A 19515-nucleotide genomic window follows, 5' to 3' on the forward strand; every position below is an offset into this window, starting at 1 on the left:
GATTCAGAAAATTCAGTAACAAACTCCATTCATGGTGGAGGGATACAAGGTGAGGCAAAATAGTCCCCGAAGAAAACTCATTATTCCAGATTTTCCACTGTTTTCCATCATCAACATTCCATATAAGCTCAGAAGACTCGTGTGGGTTCTCTGGTGGTTCTGGATGGTAAATAAAGTGTCTGTATCTGTGTTGTAGTCATGGCGACGCCTGGTTCCCATCACCACCACTGTAAAGACGTCTGAACCAGTTCACACCAAACCCTCTGAACCTCTCTGGTGAACATCTCACACACAGAGTTAGGCAGAAATGTAAAATAAATAAGTAAACGTACATCTTTAAAAATAAATAAATAAACGTACATCTTTAAATGTGTACTCGATTAATATTTAACAATTAACATTACCGTTTAACAACTAACAGGCAGGAGTAAAGAGGACAATGAGGACAACCTTCTGGAATGTTCTCCCCTCATTTGCGTAGTTCTAAAATGTTCCCCTCTCATTTACACTGTTCTAGAAGGTTCTTGTTCTGCTCTCCTCAACGCTGTTCTAGAATGTTCTCTCCTCATTTATACTGTTATATACTGTACTCCCCTCATTTGCACTGTTCTAGAACTTGCTCCATTCTTGAAGGTTCTTCCCTCATATACACTGTTCTAGAATGTCCTCCCTCATTTACACTGTTCTAGGAGGTACTTGTTCTCCTCTCCTCAACGCTGTTCTAGAATGTTCTCTCCTCATTTATACTGTTACATACTGTACTCCCCTTATTTGCTGCATTCTAGAAGGTTCTCCCCCTCATATACACTGTTCTAGAATGCTCTCCTCTCATTTACAATGTTCTGCAATGTTCTCCCCTCATTTGCACTGTTCTAGAACTTGCTCCATTCTTGAAGGTTCTTCCTTCATATACACTGTTCCAGAATGTCCTCCCTCATTTGCACTGTTCTAGAACTTGCTTCTTTCTAGAAGGTTCTTCCCTCATATACACTGTTCCAGAATGTCCTCCCTCATTTACACTGTTCTAGAACTTGCTCCATTCTTGAAGGTTCTTCCTTCATATACACTGTTCCAGAATGTCCTCCCTCATTTGCACTGTTCTAGAACTTGCTTCTTTCTAGAAGGTTCTTCCCTCATATACACTGTTCCAGAATGTCCTCCCTCATTTACACTGTTCTAGAACTTGCTCCATTCTTGAAGGTTCTTCCCTCATATACACTGTTCTAGAATGTCCTCCCTCATTTACACTGTTCTAGAACTTGCTCCATTCTTGAAGGTTCTTCCCTCATATACACTGTTCTAGAATGTTCTCCTCTCATTTACAATGTCCTACAATGTTCTCCCCTCTTTTGCACTGTTCTACCATATTCGCCCATTCACTCTGAGAATGTCCTCCCCTCATTTACACTGTTCTAGGAAGTTCCCCCTTCATTTGCATGATTCGAAAATGTTCTTGCATTCACTCTGTTAAAGAACGTTCTCCCTTCATTTACACTGTTCTAGAAAGTGCGTCCCTTGTTCACGCCACTCTAGAATATCTTCCCGTCTTTCACACTCAGTGGCTCTGTAGGACTGAGTGTCATTTCCCCGTGCTCGTTAAGATGCAAATGAGCAGCGTAAATCTGCATGCTTGATATGTGCGGTCAAACGAGCATGTCGTTACTGCGAGCAGAACTGCCTGCTGGACACACTTTATGACACTTTAGTGCGCAGAGTGTGTTTAGTGCGCCGAGTGTGTGACGGGGCTTTTTCTGGGCTCACTCCGTAACCGCAGTCATAAAAACACAAAACATAAATCATGTCCCAGCCATGCATCACTGTCATAAACACGCACACGGACGCACTCTCATAAAGACGGCAGCAGCAGCCTCACAGCGAGACGTTATATTCAGTGAGAGGAATATCAGGTTCGCATATTATAAAGCAGAAACAATCACAAATCATAAAGGCAAAAGCCACAAGCGGAACTACAGACACACAGAGGTGGGAGAGGAGCCACAGTAGAAGCATTGCTAATTCAAATGAATAATTGCTGAAGTACAAGCAATCATCTAAATCAAGGGTACTTAAGTAGTGTGTTACTCAGGAGTGCGAGTGGCAATTTTGGGGCCATGCACCTCCTCATTTGCCAGAATTTTAAAAAATGTGCCATTTTCATAATGGCCCGAATTTTTTACAGCTTCATCATTCCAACTTGCTTTCCCCACATCTCTAGCATGCAAACTTGTTGCTTCTATTCATATTCAGCAATATTTGAATAGGAATGCAAACAACAAAATTGCAATTATATTTACTGTGTGCCAGAACATGTTTGCTGCTTCTTAAAAGCGCTGCATCTTGGCTGTCGAAGCAAAACATACATTATTCAAAGCTTGTTAAAATCTCCATAGACAAACTCCTTTATCAGCTACAGATGATGAAATTCTGAGAAAAATTATGGAGATATTCTGGCTTTAATTTGCACCTTACTTACACTGGAAGATGGAAGACTAGGTTAGAGAGTGGCCGTAAACTCTTCAAAAGATAGTTCCTCTGGGATTCGTTAGTGAAGGGAATGCTTCTGTTTAGAATCATGTCTGAATGGTTCTATGTATGGTAAAATGGTTCCTCAGACTGATGGAAATGTGTTGTATATGGTTATATATAGCACCAAACAAGGTTCTTCTCAGTAGTGTAACAATAGGAGTGTTTGGTTTAATACAGGAACCATTTTCAGAACAGTTCTATACAGAACCATAGCAGCACATTCTCAGCACAAAGGTAAAATCAGTTTGGGGAGCTGTTTATTCTTGTCGTACAAATCTTCAACCATTCAACCAACCTTTAATGACGACTCTGTTCTGGCACTGTTTGGGTTTGAACATTAACCTTTTAGCTGGGTTCTAGTCATTAACCCAACAGACAGGCTTCACAAAAAGTCCTAGAAATAACCCAACAAAAAAAACCAACAGGCTCAACCCAGTGTTTGGGTAGAAAAGTCAGCCCAGCCATTTGTAGAGTGTACACGCCTCTACACAAACAACGGGTCGTAATTATGTACCCTGCTCACGTGTGGCATGCTGTGTAGGACTAGTGGCTGCTCTTGGTGAGATTTATCCCTCTGACGGAAGCAGGCCTTTATGAAAGATAGATGAGCCCGTAGGCTATATGAGTGGGGAGAAGGCTTGTGTGCGTGTGGTGGGTTTAACAGTGCTGTCCTATGGTGGCCAAAAAGAGAGCCAGCCAGGAGAAAGCTTTTCCTTTCTCGTTTTGCATTCCTTCCTTTTTCTGTTATCTTTCTTCCCCTGTTTTCTCTCTCTCCTCACTCTCCCTCCCTTCCTCTGTCTATTTCCGAGACGCAGGGGTTTGGGCCCTGCTGGCATTCTCCATAGAGAGCTGGGTTTTTATCCGGAATGATCTGGAATTATCCTCATGGGGTTCCGGGTGCTGGTGGCGCTCCGGCCCACCGCCAGGCCACTCCCACAGCGGGAGCGGGATGGTCCTCGAGGCAGTGAGATTTAATCGAGTTCCACTGCAGCTGGGATTTTATTTCCAGCAAGAAAATCCGGCCGTGGTGTGCCAATAAACGTGCGAAACCCGACAGCAAGACACCGCAGCGAGGAGCGAAGAGAGGCCGATTAAATGCTGCTGGACTGAGCTTGATTCATTACCCTGGTGTTTGTTTATCTGGAGTTTCCTCTGGCCTGCTCAGCAAATATACTTCTGTACGAATCTGACCGTCTCACCTTCAGCGTTAGAGCATGTCTAGTGGAGGTCTCACTAGAGGCTAAGGCAACGTCAATAAAAATCTGATTTTTGTTGTTATCGCAATGTGACTTTCCGTGATAAACACATCGTTAAGGGCTGCAATGACAGTGCCATCATTAGGTTGACAGGAATGTATCATTAGGAGCCTGACTGCTTCCCAGTACTAGGTTTGAACTGTGCCACCCCCACCCACCCCACCCCACCCCATCCCATCCAGAACAAGCAAAGTAACCAAAATAGTCAATGTACAGAAAAAGTTGTTGATTATTCTCACTCTCAGGGTTGTGTCTAAAATGGATAGACTTTATGGTAACCATTAGGAGATTTTTAAGGAACTGAATATATATTTATTCAATTTTGTAAACTTATTTACATTTGTAGCCTTACTGCAAACACACATTCTCTAAGCTGCTTATCCTCCTGGGTTGCAGTGGTGGTGGTGGTTGGGGTTGGAGTCTATCCCAGCGGTCATTGGGCAGAAGGCAGGAAACACCCTGGACAGAACACCAGTCCATTACAGACCAGACAGAGAGACAGACAGACATCCATATACATTCACACACAGCTAGGGGCAGTTCAGCATATCCAAGGCCTGATTGCATGTCTTTGGACTGTAGGAGGAAACCCATGCAGACACAGGGAGAACATGCAAAGTCCTCACAGGAAGGACCCTGGTCGCCCGGCCAGGAATTGAACTCGGGCCCTTTTTGCTGTGAGGACGACAGGGCTACCCTCTGCGTTACTTTGCCACCCCTTACTGCAAACACAAATACAAAAAGCATTTCAGGAAATCCTACCAGCATTTCAGGGACCTCATTTAAGTTTGGTAGGCTACAAGTGCTCCACAAGAGGGGCACCATCAGCAGTCAAACAACTTTTGATGCTTCATAAAAAAGTTGCATTCAGTTATTCCACACGTCAGCAAGATTAGGGAATGTCAAGAGAGGACATAACCTTGTGCTAATTCGTCAAGCTCCATGATGCTCACGTTTGCTCATAAGGTACAAATAAAAAAATATAAAAAGCTGCTTACCAACCATCCACATCCAGCCATGTGAGAGACCGGCCTCTACTTTCTTTTCTTTTCCATGATGCGTTGATTGAAATTGATAATTTGATCATCACGTTGCTACTTATGTTTTCTTCCATTCTTTCTTAAAGCTTGTCTCACTATGAGTTGTCACAACTGTTGAGATTGCATATCCAGCAAGTTTCAAATGAACTGCAGAAGATTTGTCTTAACCTTGTAAAGCCAGCCTTATTTTGCTCTCTCACACTTTCTCAAATTTTTACCTATTTTTTCCATTGTCTTCCTACGCAGGTGTGGTACATGGATGGTTACCACAACAACCGTTTTGTGCGGGAGTATCGTTCCATGACGGACTTCATGACGTCAGATAACTTCACATCCCACCGGCTGCCACACCCATGGTCTGGGACCGGCCAGGTAGTCTACAACGGCTCCATCTACTTCAACAAGTTCCAGAGCCACGTCATCATTAAGTTTGACTTCAAGACCTCCACCATCAGCAAGACCCAGAGGCTGGATAACGCAGGGTTCAGCAACTCGTACCACTACGCTTGGGGCGGCCACTCCGACATCGACCTAATGGTAGATGAGGGTGGGCTCTGGGCCGTTTACGCCACCAATCAAAATGCAGGCAACATCGTCATCAGCAAGCTCAACCCAATCACACTGCAGATCATCAAGACGTGGACGACTAACCACCCGAAGCGCAGCGCAGGGGAATCCTTCATGATCTGTGGGACACTTTACGTGACCAACAGCTACTCCGGAGGGACGAAGGTCTACTACGCCTACCACACCAACTCTTCCACCTATGAGTACATCGACATCCCCTTGCAGAATAAGTACTCGCACATCTCCATGTTGGATTACAATCCTCGGGACCGCGCCCTCTATGCCTGGAACAACGGCCATCAGGTGCTATACAACGTCACCCTCTTCCACCTGATCCGCTCTGAGGAACTGTAAGCTTGGAGATGCCGCCTATGGAGAGTGAACTTGAATGGTATGGAACATTCGGTCATGTGTAACGTAACGCGGTGGAACGCCAACAGATGAAACAACTGTTGGGCTAATGGATAGTATAAAAATATCTACAAAACAAAGCAGAGAATACTCTAAGAAGATTTCTACGATCATGGACTTGGTCAAACAACCAAGACCAATGCCAAAAAAGTCATGCCTTTTGATGTTTTATAACACGGCAATTTTTCATCGTTGGGTTCTGTAAAGGCTTTCTTTGGCACTAATAGGACAAGTGTTGGTCAGAGTGAGGAAAAGGGACAGAGCCATGAACTTGACAGATTGGTTACTGACTCTTAACCAAAATGTATTGCCCCTCCCTGCACTGGCTGACTTTGTGGAGAGAAATATTAGGTGCTACGTCAAAATATACCCATGACAGCAATTACAGCATATTCCAACCTAAACATATGGTTACCTAAGCCTTGCCCAGCCCAATCAACCCAACATGAGGCCCGACCCAGCACATTCTCAACACAATGGCCTAGCCAAGCTTATGTAGGCAATACCCAGCCTAGCAAACATTTTAGGCTGTGATACAGCACAGCGGTGTGTGCAACACAAAGAAATTAGCGACAGGCTGAGGGCGTTGACTGTTGAAAGTTCTGCTGTTGTTCAAAGGTTTCTGCTGAGATTTTACTTGAACCTGCCATTACCGAAACCCCAACAGTGTCTGTAACGAGCAATGTAGCACCCTATATCGGACCAAAGAGTGCTATGAGGCATTAAACGACGAGCTAACTTTCTAACAAGCTGGCTAATGTATCAAGTTAGACTTAGCATTAGCATTGCTACATGCAGTATGACTGCTGTAGCCAGTGTAACTGACGATGTACAACAAGGCGGTTCAGGTAGAACCTTACTGTGGTTTATTTTCCGTGTTTGTGAATAGCCGTGAGATGCGTTTCATTTTGCATGAGCGGATTCTACATATGCAGGTGCGCTTGTAGGAATGTTTATACCTGTATGATCCTGTAAACGGTGTGTGGGAGGGGTGGGGGGGGGTGCTTTCTAGAAACATGGGGGTAAAAACATCCATTTCTTTCTCTCTCTGGTTTGTCATCAGTGACCTGTTAGGGGAAATTTCACCGCTACACTTCATAGGTATATGCCCATTAATGATGTACAGCAACGGATCAATTTTACCTGTTAAGGTAAAACGGTTCCATACAATCTGCTGTATCTCCATATAAAGCGTTAAGAGATCATATTGACTTTTTCCCCCTAATTCATCATGTAATATTTCTGACGTAAGAAGGAATTCATCACATTGTGGCGCCGCCCTGCTGGTGGGATATCAAAAAAAAAGAAAAAGAAAGATACAGTCAACACAATAGCTGGTAAATAGCAGCAGTTGTTACTGTGGCTCTCATGTCATAGTTTCTTGTTGAATTCCTGAAAAAGTTGTTTTCGAGTCCTCAGGAGAAGCTCGCTTCGAGAACCGAGGCTGGCGGAACATGGCTGGTAATCAGGCAGCAGGGCTGCAGCTTTCATAACGTGTCACTCTGTATTTACACTGATTACACAGTGGCCTGGAATGGACAACTGTATCCACACAAGCAGAAGGGTTTTAGTGTAATCCAGAAAACACAAATCCTCCACCATCTAATCAACACGCAGCAAGATCGAGGTTTATCCGTGCACAGCCCAAAATAGAGCTGGCATGCCTAATCATGTCCAGCGCAATTCCCACCAATCCCAGAACCACATCTGCTGTTGGTTTCAGGTGAAATTTCCCCGCATCTTTAGAGATGGTCCAACTAGGGCCATCATAGGTACCCGTGAGTGAAGGGTGATGTTGGCTGGTTCCCATGGGGACCAGTCTTTGTCTGGCAGTCACAACAGCCTAGAAATGTGTCATACATGAGCTTCGTTTAGATGAACGCTGGGAGGGAACTTTGTGTTTTGTAAATGCAGACAAATGAGTTCTTCGAGGGTTCTTTGACAAGAAGCAGAGCCCAATATTCCCACCAGTTCTTCTGGTCACAGTTTTTGAAGGCTTCTCTTTTCATCATCAGTTCTACCCACTTAAAAAGGTGATTCTTCAAGGGTTCTTTAGTAAAAGGAATTGTTCTGTTTACAGCCATGAGTTCCATACAGAACCATTTCAGGCTTAAATTGTTCTTTACATGGTAAGAAGGTTCTTCAGACTGATGGAGAATGTGTTGTATATGGTTCTGCATGGAACTCTATATAGCACCAGAAAGGGTTCTTCTATTGTTACAAGCTTGAAATAACAGTAGAAAAACTCTTTTCGATTCATATTCACTACATTTTCCATCCATCTGAAGAAGAATTTCACCATGTAAAGAACCATTTACGCATGCAGATGATTCTTTGTGTGTTCATGGTTCTACATAGAACCACTGTGGTAATTAAAGACCCCTTGTAGAACCTTCTTTTTTTTGGGGGGGGGTGATGTTGTAGCTGAAAATCACAGGAACCCCTCCTGCATCTCCTTGGAACATTCCGGCTCCGCCCCTCATCATCTCCACCACCTGTTTCTTGTTCTCTGGTTTTGTTTTTGGTGGTTTTCATGTAGTTCCTGTGTTTCCAAGTGTGCCTCTTTCTTTGGTTGATGGATTTGCCTGGATTGTAATTGTCTGCTGACCCCTGCCCCTCAAAATTCATTCAGTGAAATTACTTTTGAACATGTAAATTTATTGATTTTTTTTTAAAAAACAATGCAGTTTTTGTTAATTAGCTTATTAGAATGTAGACTTTTTTATTGGTTTTACTGAAAACTATCACTGTTGAAAAAAAAAAATCACTGAGAAGAAAATACGGACCATTTGATGACCATCTGATGACCATCTGATGGACTATTTCATGTTAAACCACTTTGAATTCACTTGCTTCACATCTTTAACAATAGAAATTTTGGAAAATGGTTTTAAATCCTCTTTGCCTGTGTTGTTTTGCCAAACCCTCTCACTCTGTCCCACCATTAAGTGCTATGATTCAGAAAGATCCCAGTGCGTAGATGCGTTGCCTGACCGTTTCAAAGACAGGGCCCACTGTTCTGATATCTGGAACGTTGCTCTTCAGTCACTGATAGACATTGTTACTCCTCTGTCCTTCGATCTCCTCTATTCTCCCAGTTTGCCCTTCCATTTTTTACATTTGTTGGATGTTTTTTGTACCGTCTGCTTGAACTCCCGCTCTTTCTGTGCTTGGCTGGATGTGCGCTCTTCCTGCAATGATTCATACCAATAAACAGGGGTTCTGTGTGCTGATGTCATTTCCTGTGTGATGTCATTTCATTACACGCTGTTGTACTGCAGACAATCTCTGCTTGTTAAAAATTTATTATGAAATTTTCTCACATAACATAAAAGTAATACAACATAAACGGGAGCTGCTGAGCTCAAATTATGCAGAAAAGTAAAATTAAAGAACTTTTTTTAATAACAACTTTAACATGCATGTATATAAAGCTATAATAATATAATATAATACAATATAATGGTGTAATACTGTATAGTCTATACAGTATGTCATTTTTATTGGCCTGTTGGAGCGAAGAACACACGAAAACCATGTTTCAGTGAACATTAAAGTTCTCATTTTTGCATATTCAGATTTCTTGCGTATTGCAGCGGGCGGAAGAAGGTTAATGTGTGTAAAATGAACATTGTTAGCAACCAGGACAGTCAGACTATATAAGTTTTGTCTGAGATTGATGATTTCTCCGGATTGCAACTGCTGCAAATTAGAATGCAAGTGGCGACTGTCGGGGTCCAAGCACTGCTTGCCTTATGGAGCCAGTAGAACAAAAAGATGGACAAAGTCTTTAGAATAATTTCAACCACAAAAAGAAAACTTTTACCATAAAAGATGGGACACTGTGCAAAATGTAAATAAAAACAAAATGCAATGATGTGCAAATCATTTAAATCCTATGTTTATTTCAAATAGAACAAAGACAGCAAATCAAATGTGTATATATATATATATATATATATATATATATATATATATACACACACACACACACACACACACACACACACACACACATATATACACACATATACATACACATACATATATATATTGATAAATGCCCATTTTGAATTTGACACAAAGTTGGGATGGGGCAACAAAAGGCTGGTAAACTTGTATAATGCTAAAAGATAACAACTGGTGGAACATCTCACAACTGATGGGGTTAACTGAGATCAGGTCAGTAACAGGACTGTGTATATAAGAGCATTCTTAGACAGGCTGGGTCTTTCAGAAGTTTCTACGAAATATAGTGTGGGGAAATTGTACAGCATTTCAAGAATAACGTCTCTCAATGTAAAACAGCAAAGAGCTTGGGGATTTCATCTTCTGGAGAAGATCTGGAGAAATCTCTGCACTAACACTGGCTGTGCTGTGATCTTTGGGTCCTCAGGCAGCACTGCGTTAAAAACAGACATGATTCTGTAGTGGAAATCACTGCATGAGTCTGTGAAAAGCAACAGAAGAAATCATCAGAGAAGGCCTTGTTTATTTTGGCAAGACAATGCCAAACCACGTTCTCCATGCATTCTGCAGCATGGCTCCGCAGTAAAGAGTTTGGCACACTGTAAAATGAAAAATATGACAAAGGAGACCTGGAACTGTTGAGCAGCTGAAATCCTGTATCAAGCTAACGCGAGAAAACAGTTTGCTTTCTAAACTGCAGCAGCCTCTCCTCACTTCTAAATGGCCAGCTTTTTTAATGTGTTGTTGGCATCAAATTCAAAAATGGTCATATATTTATAAAAAAAAAACACACAGTTTCTCAGTTTCAACATTTTAACATCAATACATTCTGTTTTTATTTACATTTTGCAAAGCATCTCAACATCTTCTGGATCCGGGTTTGGGCACGTGGGGTAAGATTTTGGACATGATGACCTTTTGATGTAGTGCAATATATGACCTGGCATTCCATGCATCAGCAAAGTTGTCAAACCGAAAAACTGCTCAGTAATTAAACTTGTAATTTAATCTCAGAGTGCGCCAGAATCCATCAGACTTCTCATGCTACCTTCACTAGAACCTTCTTCTGGGAGTAACGCTGCCAGACAGGGGGGTTGGTTATGGACCTCAAAAAAGAGGTGCCTGTGTGATCTGGTTACCATCCAGATTTCAAACAGCTCTAGTGGGATGGGATAAGCATGTACGCTGTCCAATTTAAAATGCAGAAGCTTTGCACAAAAAGGCAAAATTATTACAGTAATAATTTAAGGCAAAATCAAGGCAAGATTTTGACAGTAAAACAAATGTGGAGGATGCAGCCAGCACAGGGACAGAGAGTGTGTCAGCAGCTATTTTTATGGCTTTGACAGACGTGACAAGTTTCAAAAGCATTTATATTACATTTGCAGCATTTGGCTGATGCTCTTATCCAGAGTGGTGTTAGGAGTCTTGCCCAAGGACTCTTATTGGTGTAGTGAGGGGGTTTGCCCAGGCAGGGATTGAACCCCAGTCTACAAAGCAGAGACGTTACCCACTACACTAACCAACCACAAGAAGAAAGTGCTGTTTTGGTTTAACGTGCAAGTGACGTGAAAGAAATAAGCCACTTGAGGCTGACGTACGCAAAGCGGAGTAAAGTCACTGTAACTCACAGCCTTGAGTGACTTATGGTTGACAAATAGTTGAAAATGACCTGTCCAGGGTGTATCCTGCCTTCTGCCTGATGACCGCTGGTATAGGCTCCAGCCCACCCCCGCAACCCTGAGGGAGAAGTGGCTTAGAAAGTGTGTGTGTACATATATATCGTTGCTGTCGGAAGAAAACCTTGTATCTCCATTTTTGGCATTTTTCAGTTTTTGACATAAACTGAAAGTGTCTGTTACTCTTTACCTTGTTTGTAAATTTTGTGAGGAGAGGCCTAAAAGAAATGACCCAAAATCACATGGGAAAAATTCTGGTTCCATTGACTTACATTGAAAGTGAAGTATGTTTTTCTTTCTTGAAAAAAACTTGAAAAACTGCTTACCAGTCGATTTGAGTTTCGGACAAGTTTGAAGGGTTAAGATCATTTTCACACAGATCTCAAGAAACTAAACTACTGTAGAAGTTTCACCCATAAAGCTGGTCTCGTAAAACCCTTTTGTTCTGGAAACTGGGCCTCAAATAACTACCACTGAGCCACATTACTACAGGCGGTGAAACAGACGATCCAATACAGACAATAACCTGTAGGCCATAAACTGCACTTCTGTACAGCTCAGTGCAATAACTAAAAGAACACTACCAATTAAAACAACTGCTCAGACACAAATAAGGCTCCACAGTGCTTATCTAATCAAACTTAATGACATGCCTGCAAGGCAGAATAGTTACAACACAAAGCATAAAACCTTTTCTGTCAAAAATATGTGGACTGCTTTTGTTGGCCTGAAGCAAAAAGAAGTTTCAGTGAGAATAATCTTTCTTCTAAACAGGTGATATAAACACACTGAGAACTCATGTCTCAAAGTGAAGCAGCAGTTTTTACTGTTTTGTTTCAATTAAGTACATTTTTATTTGTGCAGGTTTCTACAGCAGATATTGTCCCAGTGTGGCTTTCCAGAAACGCAGGTCCAGTTCCCTAATGATCCAGCTGATCATTCTAAAGGATTCTAAAGGAGAAACTTCCTATGAGCCTGAGGAAGAACCATTGAGAAGAACCGAGTTTCAAAAGCAGAGCATCTCTAAGAACATGGGGAAGAACCACAGAGATTCACTAAGACTCAGAAGCAGTACCTCTCTAAGAACATGGGGAAGAACCACCGAGATTCACCAAGATTCAGAAGCAGAACCTCTTTAAGAACATGGGGAAGAACCACCGAGATTCACCAAGACTCAAAAGCAGAACCACCAAGATTCACTAAGACTCAAAAGCAGAACATCTCTAAGAACATGAGGAAGAACCATTTAGAGGAACCAAAACTCATAATGATGATAAGCTGAAAGCTGAAGTTGGCGATCTTACCTCAGTTCAGTTCCTTTACCATGCTGGTCTAAGCTGGTCTTTCCTGGTTTAGGCTGGCCTGGTGTTGGTTTAGCTGGTCACCAGCATCCAAAACACAACAGGGGCTGGTTTTTCTAGCAGGCTCGGCGCCTTTAAAGCGCAGAAACTCGATTTCGCTCTGAATGAAGACGGAACTGCTGTTTCTTTATTCTTTATGAGTTTGTTTGGCAGTTGGGGCGAGTTACACTTCTGCTAGCTTGGTTCTATGTATTAGCCTATAGCTCGGTGGCTAGGCTAGCAGTCAGGATTGGTTGACACCACAGGGATTCCCAATGGATGTGTGATGCATGCTGGGTACTGTAGTGCGAGAACATTGCCAGTGAGGCGGAGGGATATAATGCTGCCCTACAGAATTCTGCTATAGATGAGGTATAAATATTAATTAAATCTAAAAAACAAATTACATTCATTATTATTATTAAAATTTCTTTAATAATTTTAAGGCTGGGAAGCCCCTGTGATGTTTTAGATCATCAGGTGCTGATGCTGGATGGAGTCTGAAAAAGCTGAACGTTCAGTTTTAGACTCGAATATCCGAGTTTTATCCACGACCAATCAACACTAAAGCTTACGGAATTTCCACACGGAAAAATGGCAGAACTTTGAATGGAAGGAAGAAGAGCTCCAGCTCCAATTATCCAAAGATCATCCGTCACTGCACGACTGTCCTGTCCATATAATGATCCTCTCCTGATGACATTCATTTATTTGTACTGTAAGTACAGTAACAACTGCTCCACCAATCAATGTGAGCCAGAGGGCTCTCGACAAAAGTAATGGCACCCTGACCGTAATCCAATATCCCAGTCTCCACTCCAAACTCCCCCCAATGGAGCAAGAGTGAAGTTTTAAACATGCGAACTCCATCATTTCAGTGCGCACACTTTAGTAATGATATTCATAATAAATCGTTTACTTAAGTAGAATTGGAGGGGACTCTTATTATCTTCTATTTAAGTAGAACTGGAGGGGACTCTTATCTTTTACTTTAGTAGAATTGGAGGGGACTCTTATCTTTTACTTTAGTAGAATTGGAGGGGACTCTTATCTTTTACTTTAGTAGAATTGGAGGGGACTCTTATTGTGACAGCATAAATAGCATAAATCTGTCATTTTCTGCTGTTATTTGAGAATCTGATTAGCTTCTATGAGTGAATCCACGAGGAGACACGGGGAGAACATGCAGACTCCACACAGAGAGGACCCTGGTCGCCCGGCCGGGGACTCGAACCCAGAACCAGGCGATAGAGCTACCCACCACGCCAGCGTGCCGCCCCAAACGCAGTAAAAATGAAAGATATTATATAATGATGTCATTGGATTCCGTTCTCTTTACATTTGCAGGTTCTCGTCTGCACGTTTTAACAAAACTGCTGAAAACGTGGCAAAAATGTAAAGAGAGTTTTCTTAAATCTGCAGACCAGGACATCAACCTTTCATCACATTCAGGTTATAATAAACCATCTCCGCTCCGACGCCCGAACACCGGCTTAGCGCTTTCACCACAACATGCTTTCATTATGTCTGCGACTTCACCGGCGCATAAACATTCAGCTGCTCCTCCGCTTTGGTCAAATCCATCAGCGTACTGTCTTCAGCCGAGGAGGAGCTGCAGAGCAGCCCGTCAATCACAGCGGATCTGACTGGTGATCAAACGTCAAAGCGCCGGATCAATCAGCGGAAATCACTGAGCGACGTCTCAGTCACAGCCACTGAGGTTATAATCAGCTGCGCATTTGGAACAAAGGAAGTAGCTGTGAAAACGAGATCAGTCATTCTTAGTGTTGTTTGGATTTGGGCAAATATTCCGCAGGGATTTAAAGAGCAGTGTTAATGCGACTGACTGGACTCACTGGACGATATTCCACCAAGGTCATAAAAGGCCCTCCAGCATTACTTTCCCCATTGGTGATGGAAAGAGAACGAAGAAGGCTTGGAAAAATGCTGTAAATGCTGAAGTAAAATTCCACAAAAATTGGTCAAAAACTGATTTTTGGACACGTTTTGGAATGTTGGGGATCTAGAATTCACCTCCTTATTGGAGTGTTTTTTTTTCTGAAACATTTTGGAATGCTGCAAAGCCCTTAGAAGTCTTTTCTGTGTTCATCTTAGTTTGCTTGAACAATTTGGAATGTTGGGAAGCCTTTAGGACACAAAGCTATTTGTTTTCTGGAACAGTTTGGAGCATCGGTAAGCATTTGGAATGCTCTTCCCCACTGGAGTTCTTTTTTTTATTATTATTTTGGAAAGTTGGGAAGACTTTAGAAGGCTGTTATGCTTTCAGCGTTATTTTCTGGAAAATTTTGGAATATTAGGAAGTCTTTAAAATGCTGGTCCTTATCAACATTTTTAGTTTTTGTTTTTGGTCTTGGAAAACATTTACAATGCTCTTGCACAGTGAAGTTTGACTTATACAATGTTTTGGAAAGTTGGGAGGCCTTTGGAATGCTGTTCTGGATTCAACTTTGTTTACTGTAACATATTAATAATGCATTAAACTCTATTTTCTGCAACAAGTTGGAGTACTGGCAAGCCTTTAGAATGCTCTTCCACACTGCAGCTCATTTTCTTGAATATTTTAGGATGTTGGCAAGTGTTGAGAATGCTGTTTTGTGTTGCATTTCATTTTATGGAATATTATGGAATGTTAGGAAGACTTTTTACAATGGGCATCTGCATTCCGGTCTGATTTAGGGAAGATTTTGGAATGCTAGAAAGCCTTTACAATTCTCTTCCCTCTTCTTCTCTTCTCTGAAGTTTGTTTTCTGAAACATTTTGGAATGTTGGTGAGCCTTTAGAATGCCCTTCATACTGAAGCTTGTTTTCTGGAATATTTTGGAATGTTGGTAAGCCTTTAGAATGCCCTTCCATATTGAAGTTTGTTTTCTGGAATATTTTGGAATTTTGGTAGGCCTTTAGAATGCCCTTCCATATTGAAGTTTGTTTTCTGGAATATTTTGGAATGTTGGTAAGCCTTTAGAATGTGCTTCCATATTGAAGTTTGTTTTCTGGAATATTTTGGAATGTTTGTAGGCCTTTAGAATGCTCTTCCATATTGCAGTTTGTTTTCTGGAATATTTTGGAATGTTGGTAGGCCTTTAGAATGCTCTTCCATATGGAAGTTTGTTTTCTGGAATATTTTGGAATGTTGGTAAGCCTTTAGAATGCTCTTCCATATTGAAGTTTGTTTTCTGGAATATTTTGGAATGTTGGTAGGCCTTTAGAATGCCCTTCCATATTGAAGCTTGTTTTCTGGAATATTTTGGTAGCCCTTTAGAATGCCCTTCTATACTGAAGCTTGTTTTCTGGAATATTTTGGAATGTTGGTAAGCCTTTAGAATGCTCTTCCATATTGAAGTTTGTTTTCTGGAATATTTTGGAATGTTGGTAAGCCTTTAGAATGCTCTTCCATATTGAAGTTTGTTTTCTGGAATATTTTGGAATGTTGGTAGGCCTTTAGAATGCTCTTCCATATTGAAGTTTGTTTTCTGGAATATTTTGGAATGTTGGTAAGCCTTTAGAATGCTCTTCCATATTGAAGTTTGTTTTCTGGAATATTTTGGAATGTTGGTAGGCCTTTAGAATGCTCTTGCATATTGAAGTTTGTTTTCTGGAATATTTTGGAATGTTGGTGAGCCTTTAGAATGCCCTTCCATATTGAAGTTTGTTTTCTGGAATGTTGTTGAGCCTTTAGAATGCCCTTCCCCATTTCAGTTAGTTTCCTGGAACACGTGGGAATGCTGGGAAGCCTTTAAAACACTCTCCGTCATTCAAGTTCAGTGTTCTCTGGCGATGCAGCAGCAGACACAGGCTGCAGTAGAAGTGGTTAGAGTGGATTGCAGCCTAAAGTGGGTCGAGGAGATTAATCCCGCTGCTCTGATAGATGGAAGCCGGATTTAATCTAAATTAGTATGGAACTCTCAATCCACACTCACTCACACACACACACACACACACACACACACACACACACACACACACACACACACACACACACACACACACACACACACACACACACCTACTCACACTCTCAGTCTATAGATTTGTGCCTGGTGACCAGGTGACCAGGTGAGGCGGGTGTTGTAGCTGAATTCTAATTGGCTGCTGAGGAAGTGGGGCTATTATGGCCTTCTGGCTGGATTGGGTTAAGGGGGGGGGGGGGGGGCTGCTTGTGGATGTGAATGGGCAACAAATAAGCCAGATCTAACTGCATTTACATAACAGCCAATAATATAATGGCACAAATAAAATATGATGCTAAGACAGAGAAATAAAGCACAGTCAAGCTGCTCAGCAGTGACACGGCCTCTTTCACTGACCACAGAATGGAAGTCTGGAATTTTAATTAATATGATCATATAAAACCTTTATGCTCCACTGTCGTCGTTCTGGGCTGCTAGTGAGCAATGAGGGGTTAAAGGGGAGGCTGAGAACGCCCTGCTGTGAAACCAAAGGATCCTCTCCCTCTTTCTTTCTGTTTCTCGCTCTCAGTTACTTTCTTTCTTTCTTTCTTTCTTTCTTTCTTTCTTTCTTTCTTTCTTTCTTTCTCGCTCTCTCTCTCTCTCTCTCTCTCCCTCTCTCTCTCTCTCTCTCTCTCTCTGTTCTCTCTCTCTCTCTGTTCTCTCTCTCTGTTCTCTCTCTCTCTCTCTCAATTCTGGCAGCAGCTCCGTCTTTTCTCTCTTCACCTACATCAGTTCCCCTTTCATCATCACTCACTCTCTCTCACTTCTTCACACACACAGAGCGCCGGTTGCCAGATTTGTGAGTGCCATGCTCAGAAACCTGGCATGCACATAGCGCTGGTTGTTGCCAGATTGAAGTCTGGTACACACCTGTTCTCCTAATTATTTACTGGTTGCCAGATTGAGCAGATGAATCCGCTTGTTGTCTGGAGCTTATGACTCACAGCACAGACAAAAGGGGGGCTGATGGGAAATCAAATCAGAACTCTGTTCCTTAATAACAACTCGGCTTCTAAATGTTTTACTTTTACTTTTAAAACTTTTTAAACCGAATCCTTCAGTTAGACGGACCGTTCATGACATATCAGCAAATCACCGTAATCAACTGCAGGACTTGTTGGTGGAGAGGGGTTAAATAGGAATGTGTTTGGGATTTCTTGGATAGTCAAAGGCAAATGATCGATCAACTTGACTGAACTTTGGAGGCGTGTCTGCAGATTCTTCGAGGAACTGAAAATGAGTTTCCTGAAAAGAATGGAAGCTGGAATGAGGGGAAAGAGTGAGTCACTGATCCTCGGGCAGCTGAGATTTAGTTCTTGAGACTATAATTTTCTGTAAAATGTGTTTTTTGTTTTTTTTTCACAAAGCTTAAAAATGAATAACTTTGAAAGATTTGAAACGTAATCAAAGTCAGAGAAGTGAATGGTCTCTCTTCTAGCATGCCTGGGAAAACTCCTCAACCTCAGCCTTGGGAAAACTCAGCTCCAGACCTGGGAAAAATCCTCAACCTCAGGCTTGGGAAAATGTAATCCCAGGCTTGGAAACCCCAGGCCCAGGAATTCATTTCAGCTGTGAGATCAAAAACTCCCCCACCCCAAGCCGGGGAAATCATCTCAACCTGGGAAAACGCCTCAAGTCCAGGCTCAGGGAATCTCATCAGCCTCAGGTCTGAAAAAATCCTCAGCTTCATGCTTGGGAAAACTCCTTAGCTCCAGGCCTGGGAAAACTCCTCAACCTCAGGCATGGAAAACCTCCTCTGCCCCAGGCCTGGGACAATTCCTCAATCCTAGACTCGGGAAACCGAAACTTTCGCTGGTGGGAAAGGGAAAAGACAGCTGTGAGGTACTTCACTTCTAGTGCTGTCTTCAGATCCATGACCTCAGGGACATTGGGACAGGACGGGGACAGTTAATTATAGTCACAATTAAAGAGGGCTCTGATTGGATAGAGTATCAGTACTGGATCAATATCAAAGGAAAAATCTGGATGGGATTTTCGATAAAAAAAAATCGGGATGCAGCCTTGTAACATCTTAAAATAGCATTCGTTCAAACTGTATGACGTCATGTTTTGATGCTCAAGATTTCAATGTTGGTATCAGAAAATTGGTATCAGGTAATCTAATGTCAATATGGGAATGTACAGTAGAATATACAATATAATTATACAGCATTCACTTTTCCTCATTTTCCAATCACTTATCACATTTGTATCTTTTGAAAAGTATTTTTTGCTTTTCTCCTTTTGACTATTTCTTTTTACCAGTGGTCTCGCTCTCTCGCTCTGCTGCATCAGAAGCTCATGAGATTTATGGATCCTTCAGCTGGCTAAAGATAGAAGATGTCATTAAAGGAATGAAGCAGAACTGACATTAAGAAATGAAGGTAATTATTTGAACAGAGAGAGAACGAGACAGAGATATACATAGAGAGAAAAGGAGTGAATAGGTTCTTGGTGAAAGAAGATGGGTTTCAGGTTCTATAGAACAATGACAAACCTCAACTGACTCATTAATTCCAGAATTAAACTTACACCTCTAAGATATCTCTCTCCGATAATGCTCAATTCTCTAGCACGCCTATGGTGTTTTCAGTAGTATACACTAGTAACGCTAAACTAACACATGAACGTGAACATAAACTATATAGCCAACAATTTGTGGACACCCCTCCTAAATACTGAGTTCACATGTTTAAGCCACACTTATTGCTGGTAGGTGTACAACATCAAGCACATAGCCTTGCAGTCTCCATAGAAAA

General features: G+C 41.9%; 1 protein-coding gene across 2 annotated transcripts in view; it reads left to right on the forward strand.

Annotated features, from left to right (window-relative positions):
* olfm1b (olfactomedin 1b) overlaps positions 1–9038 on the forward strand; it is a 50182-nt gene extending 41144 nt beyond the window's left edge. For both annotated transcript variants that reach the window (XM_017722045.2, XM_017722044.2), the window contains exon 6: positions 5069–9038. In XM_017722045.2, the coding sequence (XP_017577534.2) occupies positions 5069–5743 (675 nt within the window). In that variant the 3' untranslated portion in view covers positions 5744–9038. The remainder of the gene's footprint in view (positions 1–5068) is intronic.
* The last annotated feature ends 10477 nt before the right edge of the window (positions 9039–19515 follow it).

Source organism: Pygocentrus nattereri, chromosome 16, assembly GCF_015220715.1.
Source record: "Pygocentrus nattereri isolate fPygNat1 chromosome 16, fPygNat1.pri, whole genome shotgun sequence".
NCBI lineage: Eukaryota > Metazoa > Chordata > Actinopteri > Characiformes > Serrasalmidae > Pygocentrus > Pygocentrus nattereri.